Genomic DNA, 22,210 nt, shown 5'->3' with positions numbered 1-22,210 from the left:
TTTGCTTATCTCGGTTTCAAACGAAAGGTGTTTATTCAATTGTGATTCAAATGTATGGTCGGAGAATGGGTCCGGAGGATCCTTTTCTTTCTTTTTAATATATTCAATCCAGGTTCGGTGCTCGAGGTAGGATGGACAATAAATCTGAATAGCTATCTCGGTGGAGGCTCATCTTAAATTGATCGGTTGGTATGGCCTTGTTCGGTTTTGGTCAAATTCTTACCAGCTGAGGGTTTCATAAAAATGGGCTCATAGAACAAGCTTTGAGTCTATGCTATTTTTTGGCTTAGAGAAATGCTTTGGATTGATTCAGTTACGCAGTCAGGATTTTTGTCTGGGGGAAGGAGTTTGAAAAAAACACTGACATCCTGGGGATTAATTTATTATGCTTTATAACTCAAAGGGTATTCCTTGGGAAATGTCGAAAGTATTATTAAGGGCCTACGAGGAGAATTTTACGGTAGTTCTGAAAATAATTCCTTTGTCTTTGCGAGGAGAACTTAAGAACAACGAATGCGAAGGGAGTTATGAGTAGAATTACATGGTAATTTCGAAAATAAATTCTCACACAAGTCCAGGGAAATTTTAAAGTAAATTATAATCAAAGAAACTCTGAGAATAGTTCCAACAAAAATTGTTCGAAATTTCAAAGGTATTCGCAAAAGTACTCCACAAGGATTCTGACGTGGATTCCGAAAGATATATGATAATAATTCCAAGGGAATCTGTATTCGTATCTTTTAGGGAAATCAAATTTTCTACCGCCGGGGAGATTACATAGGGAATGCTCGAAGGGGGCGACTCTCTACGATGTAGGAAAGATTGTGGTTTGCTGTGGTTAGCTGCGTGCACGCTAAGTAGATAGAAAGAAGATAGATGACGATTCTGAAAATTCCCGGCAAAAATATAATGCGCAATGCAAGTAGATGCGAGAAATGAAAGAAGATTGATTCGCTTTTGGCAGATCTGCCCAGCAAACAATTTGAGCTGATTAAAAGCTGAATAAGCTATTTTTTAGCTAAAGAAGCATAATTTTGCCTGAATAAGCTCTTATTCAACTTTCAATGTTTGTTGGGTGGGTCAGTTTTGGCAGATCTGGGTGAATTCTACCCAAATTTTGGTAGTTTTGAAATAGCGTGTAGTATTCTTCTAATCTTTTTCGCTTTCCAGGAGATCGAAGTTTGCCCTGTTTCTAAACGGACATTAAATGTTCCAGTTGGCAAATTTTTCGTTTTTGTTTTTCGACGCGTTCTTTTTCGATTTTTGGCTGGCATTTATATAAAATGCGGGAGGTTAAGAAATTAAAGCCAAACTAAGCATTTTTAACAAAATTCCGGTCTTGAGATCTGTGATTCGGGTTTTACGCTGTTTTCGGTCGCCCCGTGACATTAGTATTTTCTAGTGCACATTTCAAGAGTCAAATTTACGGGTTGCGAAGTGTAGCGGTACTTTTTTTTGGTAACCTCTGGTTTTTCGGAGCAGCTGAAGGCTGAAGATTCGAAAAGCAGTAGTAGCTCCTGTGCATTTATGTTTCCGAGCTGAAAAAGAAAAAGGACGAAGATGGTCAGCGTCACATACATCGATAGAGGCGTTGCTGCTCTTCTGGTTTCTACTGCGATCTGGACCACGTAATTTTTGAGAGATCGGTGAGATCATTTCAAATTTTATATTATTTTGCGAACAATTGCTGGTGGGAATGAAAATCCATTGATAATGCAGATATGATTATCTCTATATTGCCACTACTGACTACTGGTCAGCTGGAGTAAAGACATAAACTCACACACAGAGATAATCCAGTTCAAATTGCCCACAAAGCTAATTTTTCCCTATACCTTTTCCATTCCTTCTTCACGGTAACCGCAAAATACCCAATAATGACTACAAAGTAAGCATTTTCGAGGGAAACTGGGACTACCCATTAAATGAGTAAAATTTTACCCATTTATGAGTAATTACAACTACTAAAATAAGTAGTAAGTATTCATTTTTGAGTACCAAATACTCATAAATGGGTAATATGTTTACTCATTTAATGGGTAGTCCCAGTCTCCCTCGAAAATGCTTACTTTGTGGTCATTATTGGGTATTTTGCGGTTACCGTGTTGCCCTCTTCTCTTTTCAGAAAGCGAGTAAGGATGCTGTAACCCCTGTAACCATAAGCCATATAGGGCTAGGACAAAAGTTAGTGCTCATGTCTCAACTGCAGTGGCGTTTCCTTAACCTCAATCTACCTGTGCACCAACTCTCAAAACATAAACAATTATCAAAATATTGCTTGCAATGGATAGATATCGAGTAAACTAGAAGATTAAGTGTATTTTTCAACCGATTCGAGTATGAATATGGCATTAAATCTGGTTTTGAAAGTTGGTGCACATGTAAAAAGTGAGGTTACGGGACGCCACTGCTCAACCGTTAAAGGAAAATAGAGCATCACATAACCTTTCTAGACTAGATGCTTTCAACGACCAACCAACCAAAAAATTACTAAAAACGAAACGTACGGTACGAGATGCCCACGTTTCATCCATTTATTGAGTTCTAAACCATCGTGTTTAAAAAATATTCGATTAAAACAGGTCCCATGTTTCTGAATCATCAATCCCTTAAATGCCGCACAGTGGGCCTGGCCATATTGGTATGTGTTGTGCATCTGTGATTAGACCTGTGCGCTGCCGCGCCACGCCGCCGTCGCCGACACTTTTCATACGCCACCGCCGCCGATGGTTTTGAGTCGGTGCGCCGCCGTTATAATTTTTAATGCGCCGACGATGTAAATGCTTTAATAAGCTTCTAAATATTATAAGAAATATTTCTCGCAAGCCGCACAGTGCACAGTGGATGACTCAAATGGGACCGCCTCTTTTGCTAGCTCAACCAACCGCAACCAAAAATTTCAATAATCTCGTGAAATGCCACGAAATTGGTTTGAAATGGCTAATTATAATGGCGATGGTGTCTCTGGTAGAAAACATTAATAAAAAAAATCAGTATCGCTAAAATACTCACCAAACGAAAGCTTATGTTCTCCCCTTTCAAATGAGACTAACCTCGAAATGTTCTATCGGGGGGTCTAGAACATTTTTTTCAAAACATTACATTTAAAAATGTATCCTTTGTGATTTGAATCTTATGGATATCGCATTAGCCATTTCTACGGTTATCTAGGTAGCCATGACAAATATTTAGTTTTTTTTTACCTTGTTAAAAAAGGAATGTTTTAGTTAATATTAATTTTTATTCATTGAATTCAATTGTGAACAAGGATTGTTTAAAATACACTGAAACCTCCGTTTACGAAGTCTTTTTTTACGCAGTATTCAATTTACGTCCCTCTTTTTACGAAGTAAATCCCAAATAACGAGGTTTTTTTTTACGAAGTAAATCCCAAATAACGAGTTTTCTTTTTACGAAGTAAATTCCAAATAACGAGTTTTTTTTGTGATTTTGGGAAACTGGGATATACTGTGAAATACCCCACAATATGGGTATTGTTGGAATCGGAGTGACGTGTAGGGACCGGAAATCGATGTCTGTCGCCATTTTGAAATCCAAGATGGCGGCTTTCGGTAACATAATAACTTCGAATTTCTGTCAAATACCCCTCAATATGGGTATTTCTGGAATCGGAGTGATGTGTAGGGACCGGAAATCAATGTCTGACGCCATTTTGAAATCCAAGATGGCGGCTTCCGGTATCATAATAACTTGGAAATTCAGTCAAATACCTCACAATATGGGTATTTTTGGAATCGGAGTGATGTGTAGGGACCGGAAATCAATGTCTGACGCCATTTTGAAATCCAAGATGGCGGCTTCCGGTATCATAATAACTTGGAAATTCAGTCAAATACCTCACAATATGGGTATTTCTGGAATCGGAGTGATGTGTAGGGACCGGAAATCAATGTCTGACGCCATTTTGAAATCCAAGATGGCGGCTTCCGGTATCATAATAACTTGGAAATTCAGTCAAATACCTCACAATATGGGTATTTTTGGAATCGGAGTGACGTGTAGGGACCGGAAATCAATGTCTGACGCCATTTTGAAATCCAAGATGGCGGCTTCCGGTAGCATAAAAACATGGAAATTCTGTCATATACCCCACAATATGGGTATTTTTGGAATCAGGGTGACGTGTAGGGACCGGAAATCAATATCTGACGCCATTTTGAAATCCAATATGGCGGCTTCCGGTAACATAATAATTTCGAAATTCTGTCAAATACCCCTCAATATTAGACCTGTGCGCCGCCGCGCCACGCCGCCGCCGCCGACGATTTTTATACGCCGCCGCCGCCGATGAAATTGAGCCGGCGCGCCGCCGCAGCAAAATCGTTCACGCCGCCGAATAAATTTATGTCACGCCGATGAAAAATCCGCAATACCTTTTCGGTAAAATGCATCTTGAACGCGTTGAAATTAGAACGCTCGTTCATGGCTACTAAAAATTGAGTGAAAAACCACTGAATTTCATTGAAATCGAATCTACTCAAAATTTAATAACATAGTCAGAACTAAACTTTGAGTAAAACGGCGAAAATAAGCACATATTTCGTTTCTATTCTTTTTTTTCTTCTTTAGGATTAATAAACTTAAAACTAAAAAGCATTTGAACCAAGCATTTTATTTTAAATAAAACAGATTGCAAAACAATTACAATTCACACAATTAACACGCCAACTGCCATTTGCACCATTTTCGAATGATTTTCGAATTTTCTTCTACGACGGCAAACTTCGTATTTTTTAGGACTGAAAAATTTCATCACAGCTCAAATGCCACTTTTACGAATTTTGAAGATATGATTTATTCTAATAATAATTTTTATATGTAAGATACAAGAAGAGGAGGTAAAGTTTGTGTATGACACAAGAAACCTGTCAATTTCACTTCCAGAGTGTCACAATTAGCTATTAGTTATAACGAAGAGTACTCACTCATTGAAATATTTCAATACAGCTAAAATAGCTAATTGTAACCCTCTGAATGTAAAATTGACTGGTTTTATGTGTCCTGCACAAACTTTACCTCCTCTTCTTGCATCTTACATTAAAAAAATATTATTATAATATCTCATGGTTGCATAATTTTGAAAAGTAGCGGTTTAGCTGCAATAAGATTTTTCAGGCATGCTCACAATTCCATTTTGTTTCTTTTTTAAATCAACAACTGGGCTGAAAACTCAAAATTGAGATCCACCTTTATTTATTTATTTAAATATTGTTGCGTCAAACTTACTCATATCCAAAAATCCCAACCACTCATGCTTTGACGTTTAAAAAGAGGTTATGAAAATGAATACGTCTGACTCATGTTTGAGTAACCTCTAACAAGCCTGTATGAGGCAGCGATTTAGCGTCATTTAGTTTTTTGACGTTTGTTCGCACTTCCTCTATCTAGCACACAGGGATGAATCCAAGGGGTAAGTCACTCAGCACAGTGTGCCATAATTAGATTCGGCACAACTTGAGCACATCCATCGGCACACCTTTGGCACAATCTCGTTAGCATTTGATTGTTGTAAATAAAATGAAAGAACTGCTGGTGACTCAAGTTGTTCAAAACATTACATGCTGTTTGTTTGTATATTCAGGAACATCCTCTAATGAGATACACCTGAGGAACTCAGACCAGCAGTTCACTTCTTGGTTCACTAATAGATTTAAATCCGAAATGCCGCTATACCGATTTATCCTTGCCATTTCAAACCAAAACATTTCAGGTGCCAGAAATAACGGGTTGCCGGGATAAGTATTTTACAAAAAATCGCAGCTTGCTCTATGACCGTCACAATCGGCACACCTGCGGCACACTTGTGGCACACTAAAAAAAGATGACTCAAGATTGGTGTGTGGAGTGACCTACCCCTTGGATAAATCATTATTTTGTCCTCCTGCTCGTACTTGTTCGAGATAGTGTTTTGGTGCGCTGATCAAACGTCACATATCTCAGTTCACTGGTTTCGTCTCGATGAGCAAGAATGGCGAGATCTATAGGTGAGCCAGAAGGAAAATAGCCGACTCTTTCTTTCTATCGATCCGACGAGAACCCTGGATGAATGAAACAGTCGACTAAAGTTTCCTACTGCCTCACCTATAGATCCTGCCCATCGGTCTCGTCTCAGTTATGCATTATATTTTTGACGTTTTGTTTCCCATTCACGACAACATTCACGATGTCAAATTTGAATTTAAATAAAATGCCTTTGAATTTTCTGTCGATTGATACTTCGAGAGGAAAAAAACCTCGAAATGGAAAAAAAATAATCAGACAAATATTAACCGATATCGAAGAATCTGGAGATTGGCTTGATATGGATGAGCAACACCCGTTATTTATTATAGAGGAGAAGCTAGATGGTCAACTTGCAAGTTGGTGTGAAACGAATATCAATGTTCAATTTGACGGTGAATCTAAATAAGCCCCAACATTTAAAATAGTCAGCGTAACACGTTGGCATTAATTACTTAAGATGATGATAAGTCTCGAACTGAATAGAGCTGGCTTGAATGCTTTATTGAACCGTCTTAATAAGCACGATCTCATATTCACAGCACATAAGTGGGCACTAGTTGAAGACTTGTGAAACTTTCTTGAGCCGTTTAAAGTGAGTTTTTTTTTTAAAGTCGTGTTCCATCTGACTGACTGGTGACCATATAGGGTTTGAAAATCAATATCCTACCAGTGCATTGAAGATCAGATGTTTGTTTACTGATACACTAGACGATAGCTGAGAAAATAATGTTAGATTTTCACCTAGGGAACGGAATTCACTAATGTCAATGCATTTAAAAAGCATCAGTGTTCTTCCAATTAATCTTGACATTTTGAAATTGCATCATTTTGGCAGAAAATGTACTTTAATTGAAAAATTGACTCAATTAGCGGACAAGTTAAAAACGTGCCAGTTAAAAGTCGATCACGTAGCGAACATCTAGTGTGAAAAGTTTAATTTTTGTTCCAATGTGATTTTATTCTAGTCTGTTTTTGAGACATGGTGACATGGTGGTGGTGAAAATATTGTAGTAAAATTTCGTTTTGGTCAAAAGATTATAGTAACCCTGTTGGCTGTTGAAAATAATGTAACAGTTTACATTGCCATGCTCTTGCGATCTGAGATTGAAGCTTGTATCAGTGAAAAAAATGAGGACTTGCTTATCATCACACATATGAAGCTGGGGATGAAGGAGCAACTGAATCGAAAGTAACCGCGTAAATTCTGAAATCCGCGTAAAAAATCGCGTAAATTCCGAAATCCGCAATCGACAATCTTAATTCATGACAATTACAGCATTTGCCAAAATAGAGTTTTGCAATAGACACTGGCTTACTGACGAGGAACGGATTTACATAAAGGTGAATAAGGAACTATTATCAACTATAGATACTATAGATTCCATAGATAAGTGGAGGCACAAAAAGTTGTTTTGGCAACCATGAAAAATAAATGATCTTACTGGCATCCGTAAAAAAAAGTTCATGTCATCATAGAGCTCTTTGTTGTGCAGTTTTGTTTTGTTTCGTGCGCAAAAGTTCAAAATGAAGTGCAAAGCAAATCTTTGCAACAATGAACCGAGGAATGGTTTGCTTTATCTTTCATTCTTCCGCTGTCCGCGAAATAAATTGAATGTGGAGTGTGGAAAGCGTTATGTGCTCATAATATAACAATACTTCTCCCTCAAACAACACCATGATGACGTCATTCTCGTTTGGCTACACTAACGGACAGTTCGTTTGGCTACATTATACTTTGCCTCCGCTTATCTATGGAATCTATAGTATCTATATTATAAAATACACGCTGAAATTTGACCTTTTTTTCAATCTCTTACAGGCCAAGTTGTGCGGAATTCTACGTATATCCGAAAGACATCATCTTCAAATACATAAACAAAAAGTGTTATGACTATAATGCGCATACATTCAAATATGTATCAGAGTAATAAAAGCACATCATTTATCGATACCAACATATTAATAACGTGTAATGCTCAATAAATGAAAAAAAAATCCTAGGGTCCATTAAATTGTTACGTAATACAACAGATTGCTTTTTAATACACTGAAGTCTTTTTTTGCACGGTTTTTTTTTACGCGGTTATTTTTACACGGTTTTTCGCGATTTACACGGTATGTTTTTAACGATTTCTCTACAACGATACAACCTATCGACTTTATTTCAATCACATTATCCGTTTCAAGCTATAGGTAATCGAATGGCATACTTAAAAAAAAAACACAATTTTTGGTGTAAATACAGAAATTTTTAAAATATGCCTGTATGGATCATAGCATGCTATAATTACAAATAGCATCAAAATCCGATTTTTTAAAAACATTTAAGCATGTGAAAAATCCAAATCTCGTAGGTTTTTCTTTACACGGTGCGTATCCCCCGTGTAAAAAAAGACCTGAGTATACTATCCACCTCTACTTTTTCTTATACTTAATAAAAGGGTTGTAACACTTTGCCATACGACTCCACCCCCTGCAATTTTAATAAGCACTTGACATACGTTGAGAATGTCTCAAAATTGAGAACGACTCGAAATTAAATAAGAGTTACTCATATTTGAGTACCGGTTACTCAAATTTGCGAAAACGTAGGTCACTCATAGAATGAGTCAATTTTCCGACGCTTTTCAGAGGAAAACTTCTCGGATATGAGGAAAACTGAATATGGTTTTAGTCTTTCCACTAGTGAACTTCTAATCTGTGTACAATTTTCTTAAATTTTCCCCATATTCAAGAAGTTTTCCGCGGGAAAGTGTCGCAAAATTTATTCACACTATGAGTGACCTACGTTTTAACGATTTTGAGTAATCTGAAATTTTTTTGTACATGTGCGATTGGCTTGAAAAGTTTTTTTTTCTTCTAAATCATTAAAAATAAACTCACGCCGACCCACGCCGCCACGCCGCCGCCACCGAAAGCAAACGGCGTGACGCCGCCACGCCGCCGCCGCCGGCAGAAAATAACATATCACGCCGCCGCCGAAATTTTTTTGATCGGCGCACAGGTCTACTCAATATGGGTATTTCTGGAATCGGAGTGATGTGTAGGGACCGGAAATCAATGTCTGACGCCATTTTGAAATCCAAGATGGCGGCTTCCGGTATAATAATAACTTGGAAATTCAGTCAAATACCTCACAATATGGGTATTTTTGGAATCGGAGTGATGTGTAGGGACCGGAAATCGATGTCTGACGCCATTTTGAATTCCAAGATGGCGGCTTCCGGTAACATAAAAACTTGGAAATTCTATCATATACCCCACAATATGGGTATTTTGGAATCAGGGTGACGTGTAGAGACCGGAAATCAATATCTGACGCCATTTTGAAAAGATGGGGAAAAGTTTGCGAGTCATAGTGATTTTTTGCGAACTTTTCCATCACTGCTTACACGTCACTCCAATTAAAAAAAACACATATTGTGGGGCATATGACAGAATTTCCAAGCTTTTCTTTTACCGGAAGCCGCCATCTCGGATTTCAAAATGGCGTCAGATATTGATTTCCGGTCTCTACACTTCACTCCGATTCCAAAAATACCCATATTGTGGGGTTATTTAACATTATTTTTCTGTTTTTATGTAACCGGAAGCCGCCATCTTGGATTTCAAAATGGCGTCAGACATTGATTTCCGGTCTCTACACGTCACTCCGATTCCAAAAATACCCATATTGTGGGGTATCTGGCAGAATGTCCAAGTTTTTCTGTAACCGGAAGCCGCCATCTTGGATTTTAAAATGGCGACAGACATCGATTTCCGGTTCCTACACGTCACTCCGATTCCAAAAATACCCATATTGCGGGGTATTTGGCAGAATTTCCAAGGTTTTCAGTAACCGGAAGCCGCCATCTTGGATTTCAAAATGGCGTCAGACAACGATTTCCGGTCTCTACACGTCACCCTGATTCCAAAAATACCCATATTGTGGGGTTATTTAACATTATTTTTCTGTTTTTATGTAACCGGAAGCCACCATCTTGGATTTCAAAATGGCGTCAGACATTGATTTCCAGTCTCTACACGTCACTCCGATTCCAAAAATACCCATATTGTGGGGTATCTGGCAGAATGTCCAAGTTTTTCTGTAACCGGAAGCCGCCATCTTGGATTTTAAAATGGCTTCAGACATTGATTTCCAGTCTCTACACGTCACTCCGATTCCAAAAATACCCATATTGTGGGGTATCTGGCAGAATATCCAAGTTTTTCTGTAACCGGAAGCCGCCATCTTGGATTTCAAAATGGCGACAGACATCGATTTCCGGTCCCTACACGTCACTCCGATTCCAAAAATACCCATATTGTGGGGTATTTGACAATATTTTTGAAAAACCTCTTTTTACGAAGTAAATCCCAAATAACGAGTTTTCTTTTTACGAAGTAAATCCCAAATAACGAGGTTTTTTTTTACGCACTAATTCGATTTACGAACCCCCGTTTTGGTTCGTAAATGGAGGTTTCAGTGTATAACTAAAAATAATTAACAGTTTACAAATGTCCACTATTGTACATCACTACAGCACGAAGAAACTGCCGATCATATACTTCAGAGGTTTCTGGGGCCTTGACACGATTCCAAACAATTTGAAAATCGAAATGTACAGTTTCACTGGCTTGCTCCCCATATTTGCTCAAACCACTTCCAGTGATTTTACAAAATTCTGGGACATGGTATCGCAAAATATGGAATTTGGAGCTATTGGGTAAGCTGGCTGCAATCCACGTCCTAGAAAAGTTCTCAACCTTTTCTACGTAATCTTCACATAGATTTTCTTGAAAACAACCCTTGTAGACAAGATCAAATTGATCGAGTACCTGCAATATAATTAGCATTATAAAACGATAATTGAAATAACGATAAGATTACTTGCAGTTCTTAGCAACTTCAAGGTTTCATCAGATTGCAAAACATGTCGATTTTGCAGCAGTTTGTGGCAATTCCGTCCGGTGAATCCGTATTTGCTGTGACGTTGGCAGCTACTGATACTTGCCCAATCCATAGCAGTGTCTGAATCAATGGATTCCACCTTCTTGTAGATTGCATTTATAATTCCAAGCGTAATGTGTAAGGAGGGCGGTGGACAGAGGGTTATGATTTGGTCGTCAGATGATCCGCACAGCAATGGCTCATCAATACAATTGAAAAAGTTTCTCGCTAGTTTATTTGCGGACCCCTGGCTTTTCCATGCCGCTGACATCTCACGAATATGTCCGAGAGTTCGAGGCTGTGCAGCTGTATTGCAAAGATTATTCTTCGGTGCGGTGCAATAAGGACAAGGAAATGTCGAGCTGTGTCCCATTATTCCACTAAGGAGGTTGACAATCTTCAAATCCCCGGCAACAAAGCACTTGAAATTGTTCAGGTGCAAGAGTGTACACCATATATTTGCGATATTAGCATATTTCTCGGGGACTCCAGGAGCAACTGCTAACAGTAATAGCATTTTTATACCAGTATCCTTGCAATGGCCTCGTGTTTCATTCAACTTGGAGTTTGTGGTTTGAGATCTTTCGATAATGGACAGAGTCACTTTAAAAGAACCACCCCCTCCGTCAACACCGATTTTACAGAACGAGCTTGTCAAATCAACGCCTCTTTTGGATATAACATGCTCTACCAATCCTTGCACGTCGTTACAATAGACCACTGGCTTCAAAACCATTTCTTCACTATCGTTCAAATAGAATGGTAATTCAGCTACCTCGAAAAAACGCTGGAGTGATTGGTTTAGGATTGTTATTTTGGAAGAGACGTTGGGGGCGATTTCGATGTCTAAGCCCCTTAGACAGGTGCTCAGTTGTAATGTCCGTCTGGCGCTCAAATCGCAAGTCTTTTTTTATCAAAAACAAATCGTCAGCGGACAGATGTGGTTTCCTTTTCACCTGAATACCAGTAGTAGTGGATTTCCAGCTGGATGGTAGTCCGTGTAGATTAGAGAGCTTTACCTGACCATCTCCATCCGTGGGTTTGTCCCTCATATTTATGCTTTGCAACGACAGGGTCTCCAGCATCTTGAGCGTTCTGGACAATCCCGAGCAAATTGCGCTTCGCTACAGTCTTCGTACATGTATGTCGTTTACCTTTTGCCATTTCCGAATAGCAATATGGAGCTGGGTCTGCCATGTTTCCCCTTGGATTTAGGTGAAATTGTCACTCTTGCAGCAATGCATATCTCGCATGCGCAAATATCAGCGCTTCGAGTGGCAAGTTTTAAATTGTACTTATACTTGTACAGCGTGGTATTATCAGAATTATTCTGCTTACTATTCGAATAAACTGTAAACGAACATGCTCGACAAATTTTTGTAGGATAATACCAACCTATCGATCTAACATCGTGAAGAAAGTGTTGTTCGATAATATCAACCACCTTTGTTGATAGTGGTTGAAGATGCAGCTTCTTCAAGCACAGTATGCACACCACCAAACGATTTTCTTCGTGACTTTTCGGTTTCATGTTTAAGTTTTGCTGTTAGAATTAAATGTGTATATAGACAAACGTTTGAATATTTTTTAATTAGATAGAGCCATACCTTTTTTCAGCAAATCAAAACGATGACACAAAACAACAAAAGTTCACTTTTTCACAAGAAACAAATACCAGTTGGTTCACAATACCACGTGCGCAGAATGCATTTGACAGATAGGATTTTAGAGTCATGACCTGCTACGATCAAATTGTATCCAAATCATAAGTTCCACTGATTTTTTTCAAACCATCCTTTGAAAAGGATGATTTTTGATAATTTTCAACCGTAATTCATACAAAAAAAAAAATTCTAGACCCCCCGATAGAACATTTCGAGGTTAGTCTCATTTGAAAGGGGAGAGCATAAGCTTTCGTTTGGTGAGTGTTTTAGCGATACTGATTTTTTTTTATTAATGTTGTTCTACCAGAGACACCGTGGCGATTATAAGGTGATACAATACTGAGTCCACAAATCACCGGCAGCATGCCTGAATTGCACTGTCACTTGAAATTTTCTATTGCATTTGCTTCTCCTTATTTGCTGCGTCACAGGTCCTCTTATTGGCCCAATCTAATATTTCACAATTTTTTATAACTTATTACGGTAAAATGTGTAAACTCTGAGTTTGCCATATTTTTACGCCAATAATAACATGAAAAAAAAACTATTTTAAATTTCAGTAAGGCCGTAGGTACACTTACCCTAGGCATTTTAAGGCAAACCTAACGAAACTTCTTCTCCCGCCACAGTCGAGTTAATCCAGTCATCGTCCTGCAGTCGTCCTGGACCTGTGTGTGGGCTTGGAGAAGGGATCTTCCAACCCGCAACTCAAGGCATGTATGTGTGTGTCATCACCAGTTGCGCTCCTGATTCGTTCGTTGTGTGTCCGTTCAGACACGGTACTAGACAGGAACAAGTCTGTCGATCACTGGACTTACATGGCTATAGACTATATTTATGCGCTGAGTACATCCCACCCGACGGAAGTCGCGACGTCGAATTTATGGAAGCGCATATTGCCTCAGTCAAAGAGTTGTGCGACAAGGCATCTTGTGATGATAAGATGCCTCGTCTTCAGTGGCGAATCGATGACAACAGGGTCTACCTCACCGAAACATCTTCACTGACTGCTCTCGTTGATGGAATGGATTTCGTTAATCTCAGTCAACACAATACAGTCCAGAATGAACTTGGCCGCACGCTGGATTTGGTATTCTGCAACGGTGAAAATGATTTCGATATCGACGAACCCGCTGTGCCGCTATTACCTATTGATACTCACCATCCTTCCTTAATTCTGTCGCTACCTGATCCACTTGACTGGCCATCTCACCCAGCTTGCAGCGTGGATAGAGCAGGGCTTCTAGACTTCAAGAAAATTGATTATGTCTCATTACTGCAGTATCTTTTTGATCAAGACTGGGCCGATGTGTTTGAATGCATTGATGTTGATGAAATGACTGTGCGTTTCTGTAGCATTATTCAACATTGGTTGGAATCAAATGTTCCTCTCAAAAGACGACCAATTTCCCCAGCTTGGAGTACTCATCAGCTTAGAGTGCTGAAGCGTGAGCGTAACGCAGTCCAGAGAAAACTGCGTCGTCACAGAATAGCTGACACGAAGCGTGCCAGTATGGCTTACATTAAACTTAACAGTGCCTTGTACAAATCACACGTCCTCAGAGTCCAGTGGAGCTTTGTTATCAGCAAAAGGAAAGATTCGAGTATACCGTCCAACATGCTACTCGATGGGAAAGAGTTCACTTCTCTTAGCGAAGCGTGTGAGATGTTTGCTAAACAATTTGCATTTGTCTTCGATAAAAATATGACAAGTGACGTTGAAGCTGAATCTGCTGTCTCTGATATGCCTAGTGACTTAGTAGAACTGAGCACATTCGAAGTAACTCGGGATATGGTACTTTCAGCAGCAAGGAGACTGAAAACCTCACTCTCTCCTGGTCCAGATGGAATTCCGGCAGTGGGGTTCTGCTGTTGCTGAGCTGCCTTTGGAGCCAGCCATATTTAATGCATCAAGGAAAATTCCCAACATTGTGGAAGCAGTCGTATATGTTTCCTTGGTTGGACGAACTCTTCGAGTACGACTAGGATCTTGTCTCTTCTACGTTTACCAGCACCTCTGAAGTACCTCAGGAAAGTAACCTGGGTCCACTTTTGTTTACGTTATTCTTCAACGATGTAGCAGCTTTGTTGGGAGTTAAGTGCAAGCTCGTTTATGCAGATGATCTTAAGCTATACGTCATAGTTCACTCGATTGAGGATTGTCATCGTCTTCAAGCTCTGCTATATTTGTTTGTGGATTGCTGCCGTCGTAATAAGCTCATCATCAGCGTTCCGATTCGGAAGTGTACAGTGATGACGTTTCACCACTCTAAGAGTTCAATCCTTTACGACTACTGCATAGACAATGTAACGCTTCGCAGAGTAGAAGTTATGACTGATCTTGGTGTCCAAAAGTTGACCTTTAATCTTCACTATTCCTCGATCATCTCATCTCTAAGGCGAATCGTCAACTGGGATTTATTTCGAATATTGCACGAGATTTCAAAGACCCTCACTGCTTGAAGGCACTATATTGCTCTTTAGTTCGGCCCATACTTGAGAATGCATCTGTGGTCTGGGCTCCATATGAGCTAGTGTGGAATCTCCGAATAGAACACGTTCAGAAAAGATTTTGGAGGTTGGCAGCCTGCCGTGGCGCAATCCAATGGATTTATCACCTTATGCAGACCTGGACACATTAGAACACAGAAGAAAAATGCAACAAGCATTATTTGTAGCGAAACTTTTAAATGGCGATGTGGACTGCCCTCAACTGCTTTCACAATTAAACTTCCGTGTTCCTCAAAGGATGTTGCGGCAATCATTCTTACTACAACCAAGATTCCATCGGACTACATATGGATACCATGAGCCAATGTTTGCGATGATTCGGGCATTCTCCACTGTGGAAGAAGCATTTGAATTCGGAGAAACATCGAACCAATTCCGAAACCGATAGAGAAGATTGTGATTATTTTTGTAATCTGTTTATCTGTTGCTTTTTTGTGTATTATCTAAGTTCTATTCATTAAGACAACTACTGTCAGATGAATTACAATAAATAAATAAATAAATAAACATACAACAATTTTGAGATCCATTGATGATTTTTTTTTTTAATATTCACGTTTGACATTTTTTTGAATTTACTATTTCTAAAATCTTGTAATTTTGTGTTAGTAAATCATGAGACTTCATGGACGTGTATTAACGTTTGAATTCAAGGAATTTATTTAAAAAATGTGTGTCGGAGATGTCTATTTTTTATTTTAAAATCTTGATAAAATATTTGTCTAGGATCTCCATTTTTCCATACAAATATCTAAATTTTCATGGTAAGAGATCTCCATAATTATTCTTCATCCGTTACCCAGTCAGAAGTTTAAAAAAAAATCCTAATTCAAGAATTTTCATAATTTTCTAACTCAGATATCTTGATAATGTATCTATGTTCAAGGTCTTTAAATTCGTGGGATCCAGACACTTAGTGCGTTCATTATAAAAAAAACTAAAAAAAGATCATAGTGGGTTCTTAGCTGATAAAACTTCTAAAAGCGCAACGATATCAGCGACATGGGGGATGTTTCTCAGAGTCTTAAACTATGTTAATCATAGATCGAGTTTCCACTTGCTGCAATTACACACGCAATTCCACACGCTTCCGGAATGCACGGCAGGTTCTAATAATGTAGTCTGGATCCATTTCTCTCCAGGTACGGGTCAATGTTTGTCTGAGGCTTGCTCTACTCGGGTGGCGTTTAGAACAGGCCTTCATGACGCGCCATATTGAGTAATCCAGCGGATTCAGATCGAGGCTAGATGGCGGCCACATATCCTTCGCCCAGAACGGAAGATGTTCCTGTAACCACTTCTGAGTGCGGTTCGAGGTGAAATACAACATTTGACTTCGGACCGTACTGTTCTTTGATCCACGGAAGAACATACTTACTTAAAATCCCGATGTAGACCTCCGTTTTGACCTTTTCGCCTTCTGGAATGAACACCGGGTCTTTTTTTTTGCCATCGGAAGCCACCAATCCAAACACCATAACACTAGCAGGATGCATGGTCAGATACACGTTCTTGTGCTCGTCGGTCACGTCTTTTACCGGAAGAGAACTAATATACCGGTCGGTTCTGGAATTTGATACGGGATCGACGGTAAACATGCTCTCGTCGGTGAACAGGATTACCGGATTTTTTCGCTTAAGGAAGTTCAAGATTTTCTTGCATCGTTCGACTCGTAGCTCCCGGATGCGGTTGGTAATCATGTGAGTTTTTTTTCCGTGCCCTCGACTTCGCCCCGCAATCTTCCTTTACGATCTTCCGTGCCGTAAAGTCACTGATCCCGTGTTCCTTTGCCATTTTCCTTATTGAACGCACTGGATTAACCCGAATCTTTCTTTTGATAGCAGCGATAACCCTCGGAACTCGGGCTGACCTTGGACGACCTGTGGCCACCTTCGCGGATAGTTGTCCTTTCTTTTCTCCGTCTAAAACCCTTTTGACGGTCCACCGGGACACTCCCACGGCGATTAAAATGTCTTTTTGCGACATTTGCGCGTGGGACAAATCACGAATACGCTGCCACTTCGTCATGGTGCAACTGTCAAACTAAGTAAATCATTTTCTTTTATACACAGCCTACTACTGTAGCTCGGTTACGTGCATGCAAAGAAAACCAAGTCATTATATGCACAGGTGAAACGGGAACCTTATTTCTACGATGGTGCAAACATTATCACACATACGGCAAATGACTCATTACAATATTATGAACTTATGATTTGATTTAGCACTTGCTCAAAATTAGGAAGCTCTTTCGGCTACATCGGCTCCATCTAAATTTAATCGTAAATCATTACAAGCTTGTTTTGGAATTCATCAACATATTTTATTCGACTTCTTCTGATAAATTGCTTGGCCATACAATTTCCAATTAAATTTTGACCACATGAAATTTGTTCTTATCAGAGTTTCTTTTTTATCAAAGACTTTAACATAGAAAACGTTTGGTTCTCAACTTAATCAAAATTTCTCAGACAGTTTCACAAATTCATACAATTTAAAAAGCTGCGCTTTGAAATGTGTAGAAGGTCTCATCAAATCGATTCGTCATTTGGCGTGGAACTGCACACTCATAGGATTATGTGTGCACATTGACCTGTAAACAGTGTAAACCGTAGCCTCAAATGTAGTAAATTGAAGGTCCCATGCAAAGGCAACCAAGAAAAATCTCACCCATGTCACACACTCACAAGTACTACCCTTTGACCAACACAGAATCCCTAGCAGATCCAAGAAACCTTCAAAGACCACCCGTCAGCCATTCATCATTTCTGCCAAACAACATTTCGGGCAACTCAATTGAACGGATAAACTTTTCTGTTTGAAATCTATACACCAGCACCACCACACATCGCTCTGTGCAAGCGAAAGCCATTCGCCACGTGCTACCCCCAAAACGATAAGGTGTTACTCAAACCCTCCCCCCATATCGTCGGTTCCATTCGGACAACTTTGGAATAAGTGAAAAACTTTTCCCACCCGCCCGGGCATTCAGGCAAACCTAGGTCTTAACGAAAAAAAAAAGTGCGCAAAAAGTAAAATGGATTCGTTTCGGGAGAGTTGAAAATTGAGCCACTTCTTTCAACTTTAACTGCAAACCACTTGAACTGGTGTCGAAACCGAATTGAGTTGAGAGAGCAGTGCTTGCAGCCTCCGCGATTAATAAAAGTGTTGAGCAAATGTTTACTTTTGCTGCTTGCTTTTTTTTTCCTACGATTCGACGAGCGAAACTCAAAAGTCACGTTTTTGGAACGACTTCTCCCGTTTGCTGGTTAAAATACTTGAAGAGGGTTAAATGTTGGAAATGTGCAGCTATCGGACAGGAACGTGAAGTGAATGAGGATCTACTTTCTCGAGTGATTTCGTTTTCGTGGTTGATTTTTTTTTGCTATATTAAATTATGGAAATGCTTCGGATTACACTCAGGAGGCGTCGGTTGCTATGCACCCCTCAGGATGAGAAAAGTTTTAAATGAAAGCTCAAACTTTGTAACCGACCGGAGGCATGGTATTAGTTACAGCAAGGATCACCTCAGGATTAACCTCACCCGCACCCTCTCTTTTCTAGGTTAAGTACATCTTTATTCAGATGATCCCCCCCACCCCAGAAGGACAAAGTTCAATCAGCTAATTACCATCAGAATGTCCGTCTCACCGCATTCGTTCGGTTCCAGCTTGGAGGGTAGTCGAAACTCGGAGAAAACAATCTGGAACATGACAGCAGCGAGAGAGGAAAAAATGGCAGATTAGTGAAGGGAGAAAAAAAATGGTCTTTTCATTCGTGATGCTTTTACCTACCTGGATTCGCTCGGCTCCTTCGCCAATAAACTCGTACTGGTAGCAGATGGCCGACGGGAAGAATCCCGAGTGCTTCGAGTTGGACGGTGCAATGCTGCCGTTTCGTATGCGGCCAGATCCGTACACAGTCCGAGTGCAATGGGATGGACCTGAAACGGAAAGGACGAACGGGAAACATACGATCAGACCGGAGGGATTTTTGTGGTTCCCTTAAAGGCAAGTTTTCGGACTTTTTGGGGAATCTCGGGCTAATCCCTTGAATAAGAGATAATTCCCTTTGCAATGGCTTTTCTTGGATACAAGTTTTCAACTAAATAGTTGAAGCAACGGAAAGGATTCTGTGGAAAGCTGAGCGGTTTATGGGTAGAAACTTTGCAAAGATTAGATAATTTAATTAAAGTGTGGGGTAGAAAACCATTTTCAATTTCGGTGGTCTTCTGCTGCCACTGATTGCCATCTTGTGCGAGCTTAGTTGGCTTTGCACTTTTCGTGATGGCGGCATACATAGTTGGCTTTGGCAAACAGGAGACGACCGAGAGACGTAGCAAGCTGCTATGAGTAGCCGACAATGTGACTAATTAAAATAGCGCAAACTTTGTGTTGAGTTTGTATTACAGTCTGTCATTGTTTACAAACAGCGGATGGGAAAAGGGAAAGTGGAGAACTGTTCGGTGGAAAGTATTCTATTTACGGTTCTAGAGTTGCTGAGACGGAGATGGAAATGTCCTATTTGGAAGTCAAATGTCACAGTTACCCGCGTCACGCGGAAAATATTTTCGTTTCAAAATCCCAACCTTCAAACATTTTAAACTGACAGTCTTGAACTGGTCACTCAACTTCCGAAATATGAAATACTTGACAAGGTTTTTTGATCTTTGTTGTGTTGTATTTTACTTGCAAAAATACTCATAGTTGCTTCAACATCCAATTCACACAAACACATCAGTCAATCCTTTAGAAAAAAGTCTCTTTCATGACCATTCTTTCGAATGATGATCCCGTCAAAAGTCAATCCTACTGTTGTGTAAGTGCGTAAAATTTTCTTTTTGTTGCTGAAATTAATCTCGTTTCTCAAGGTCCCTTCAACCGATCCACCTTCAGTGAAATCCACATCACAAAAACGCGTGTATCCCAAGCTCGGGTTTGATTGATTTTCCCACAGAAACCACTCCGACAGAAACGCGGCTTATCAAGCTCTAAAAATAAGCCGTTTGTTTATTGTGAGCCTTCCTTCAAATTGAATTTGTTCGTCACACGTTTATTGCCGCACCCGCTCAGGTTCGATCGTTAAACATTTTTGCTAGAATGAAACAAGGACTTGGCTATTTTTACTCGGGTTTTGCAATAGTTATAATTATCAAACCCATTTGACAACAACAAAAACAACTCGGTTGCCGTGATTCCTATCGGATCTTAGCGGCTGAGCTGCAAAGTGAAGGTTTTCGACGAGTTTTGCTCCTCAGACTTGCAGAGACTTGTCGAAGCCTACTACGATACGGCGGTGGATATTTTTACGGTTGAGTAATCATATCATTGACATCATCATCATTATCATTATCATCATCATCACCAATGGTGTTGGTGGTGGTGGTGGTGGTTCATTGTTTTAGGGAGAGAACTTTGGGTCATGCGTCATCGACCGAAAGACAGCGCGGTTTTTTGGCAGGATGCTTACGAGCGCTTTCGATTTCTATTTACGGTCAAACAGAGGAACAGAGTCATGCGTTTCGTGGCTGTCCGGCATCCAACGTGACGTGGTTGCTGTGTTTTTTCCGAATTTGCTTTGTTGTCTTGAAATAAGTCAGATCTATTTGTAGTTATTTGCTATGAAAGGAATATGGTGAAGAATTTAAACAACAACATTCTGATTTAAAATCATCTTAATCTAGAAAACTTTTTGACGTAGAACTACGTCTGTGATTTCTATATCGGGGTACACTTTGTGAAAATCGAAAATGGAACATGTAACGAAATTATGAAAGATTTGGAACGTTAATAACTCAGCTGCCCCTGGACCAATTTCAATAATTTAATCATCAATCGATCAGAAATATTCCTATGCATCTGCTAAATTTAAGACTTAATTATTTAAAAAAAAATTACTATTGAAATATTGCACGAATGTGCAACTGTTGCTATGTTAATTAAAATTATCACCGATTGCCTGCGAAAAGCGATTTTTCTAACACAGATTTCAAAGGTGAATTCCAGCTTGTCTCACCAAACGGTGTTTCTTCAATCACCAGGTGGTGAGTGGTGGTGTTCTCCGGTACACAACGAAAGGCTGCCTGCAGGCAACGAGCTGCAGCCCACATGAGCATTCATAGAAGGAGGAAGAAGCTGCACCGCTATTGATCGGAATCAGTAGCTCTTCGTGAGTCTCTGTGGGCCATCTATGTCAAGCGTGTCATACTATAGAGTATAAACAGAGAGAACCCCGCTCAAGTTCCTATTCCTACACCAAACACAAGCTCCTGATGCAGTTAACAAATAATATTTATTATATAAGACCACGTAGTCCTACGTCATCATTGCGTAAAACCCCATGGGGCTGTCCCTTGTAGTTTTTTATGTCTGAAACCCTCTCCCTCCACCATAAAAAAATATTAAAAGTTAACGTTCTTCTCCATCGATCTACAACTTTTCGAGTTCTAGATTACTTGATCAATTTCTAAATACAATCCCTCTCTTTGCAATAATTGGCCTAAAAGCCGAGTGCTTCAGACAAATTATGGATTCCGAAAGAAAGAGAACAATTACAATTCTGAGACCTTAAAAACTGCCGATTTCGGACAAAAAACTACAATCTGAAATGTCACTGCCAGAAGTTACTTATTTCTCAGAATTAGAGGATATTTCGCTAGCTAGTCAGACTCTTTTGGTAGTCACTGCTAGGCACCACTAAGTTTATATGAGAATCTGAACATTATTGCGGTGGGGGGATATGTGCAAAAGTGCTTGCCCACCACACTCCCACTCCATAAGTTGGTGCCTATGAGCAAATGGTAGATACATAGTTTCATAATTTTCTCATTACGCCGTGCTAAAGGCTGATTAAAGGTAAATAGGTGCGCACAAAAAGACCTGTAATTCGTGATCAATAAGTTAAAAAAAGTCCATTAATTATTGCTTTAAAGTACTTTTGATTAAAACTTCAAAGTAACAGCATTAGATGGTTACATTTCTCCAGTTCGAACGAAATCTCGAACCTTCCTCTGGATGGAGCCCATCAGCGCCCGCACAGTGGAAACGGACACGGAATCAACGCATTTCTTCCATTTTTCTCG

At 39.7% G+C, this 22,210-nt stretch overlaps 1 protein-coding gene across 1 annotated transcript in view; it reads right to left on the bottom strand.

Moving 5' to 3' along the window:
* Positions 1-22,210, bottom strand: part of Sol1 — a 156,793-nt gene that overhangs the window by 24,334 nt on the left and 110,249 nt on the right. The window contains exons 3-4 of the mRNA XM_065217209.1: positions 18,924-19,072; positions 18,761-18,832 (exon numbers count right to left, since the gene is read on the bottom strand). Of these exons, the coding sequence (XP_065073281.1) occupies positions 18,761-18,832; positions 18,924-19,072 (221 nt within the window). The remainder of the gene's footprint in view (positions 1-18,760; positions 18,833-18,923; positions 19,073-22,210) is intronic.

The sequence above is a fragment of the Ochlerotatus camptorhynchus genome, unplaced genomic scaffold, assembly GCF_037179485.1.
Source record: "Ochlerotatus camptorhynchus isolate MF236.1 unplaced genomic scaffold, CSIRO-AGI_Acam_v1.1 ptg000070l, whole genome shotgun sequence".
In the NCBI taxonomy this organism is placed as follows: domain Eukaryota; kingdom Metazoa; phylum Arthropoda; class Insecta; order Diptera; family Culicidae; genus Ochlerotatus; species Ochlerotatus camptorhynchus.
The sequence above is the reverse complement of the archived record's forward strand: the minus strand, read 5'-3'. Positions and strand labels throughout refer to the sequence as shown.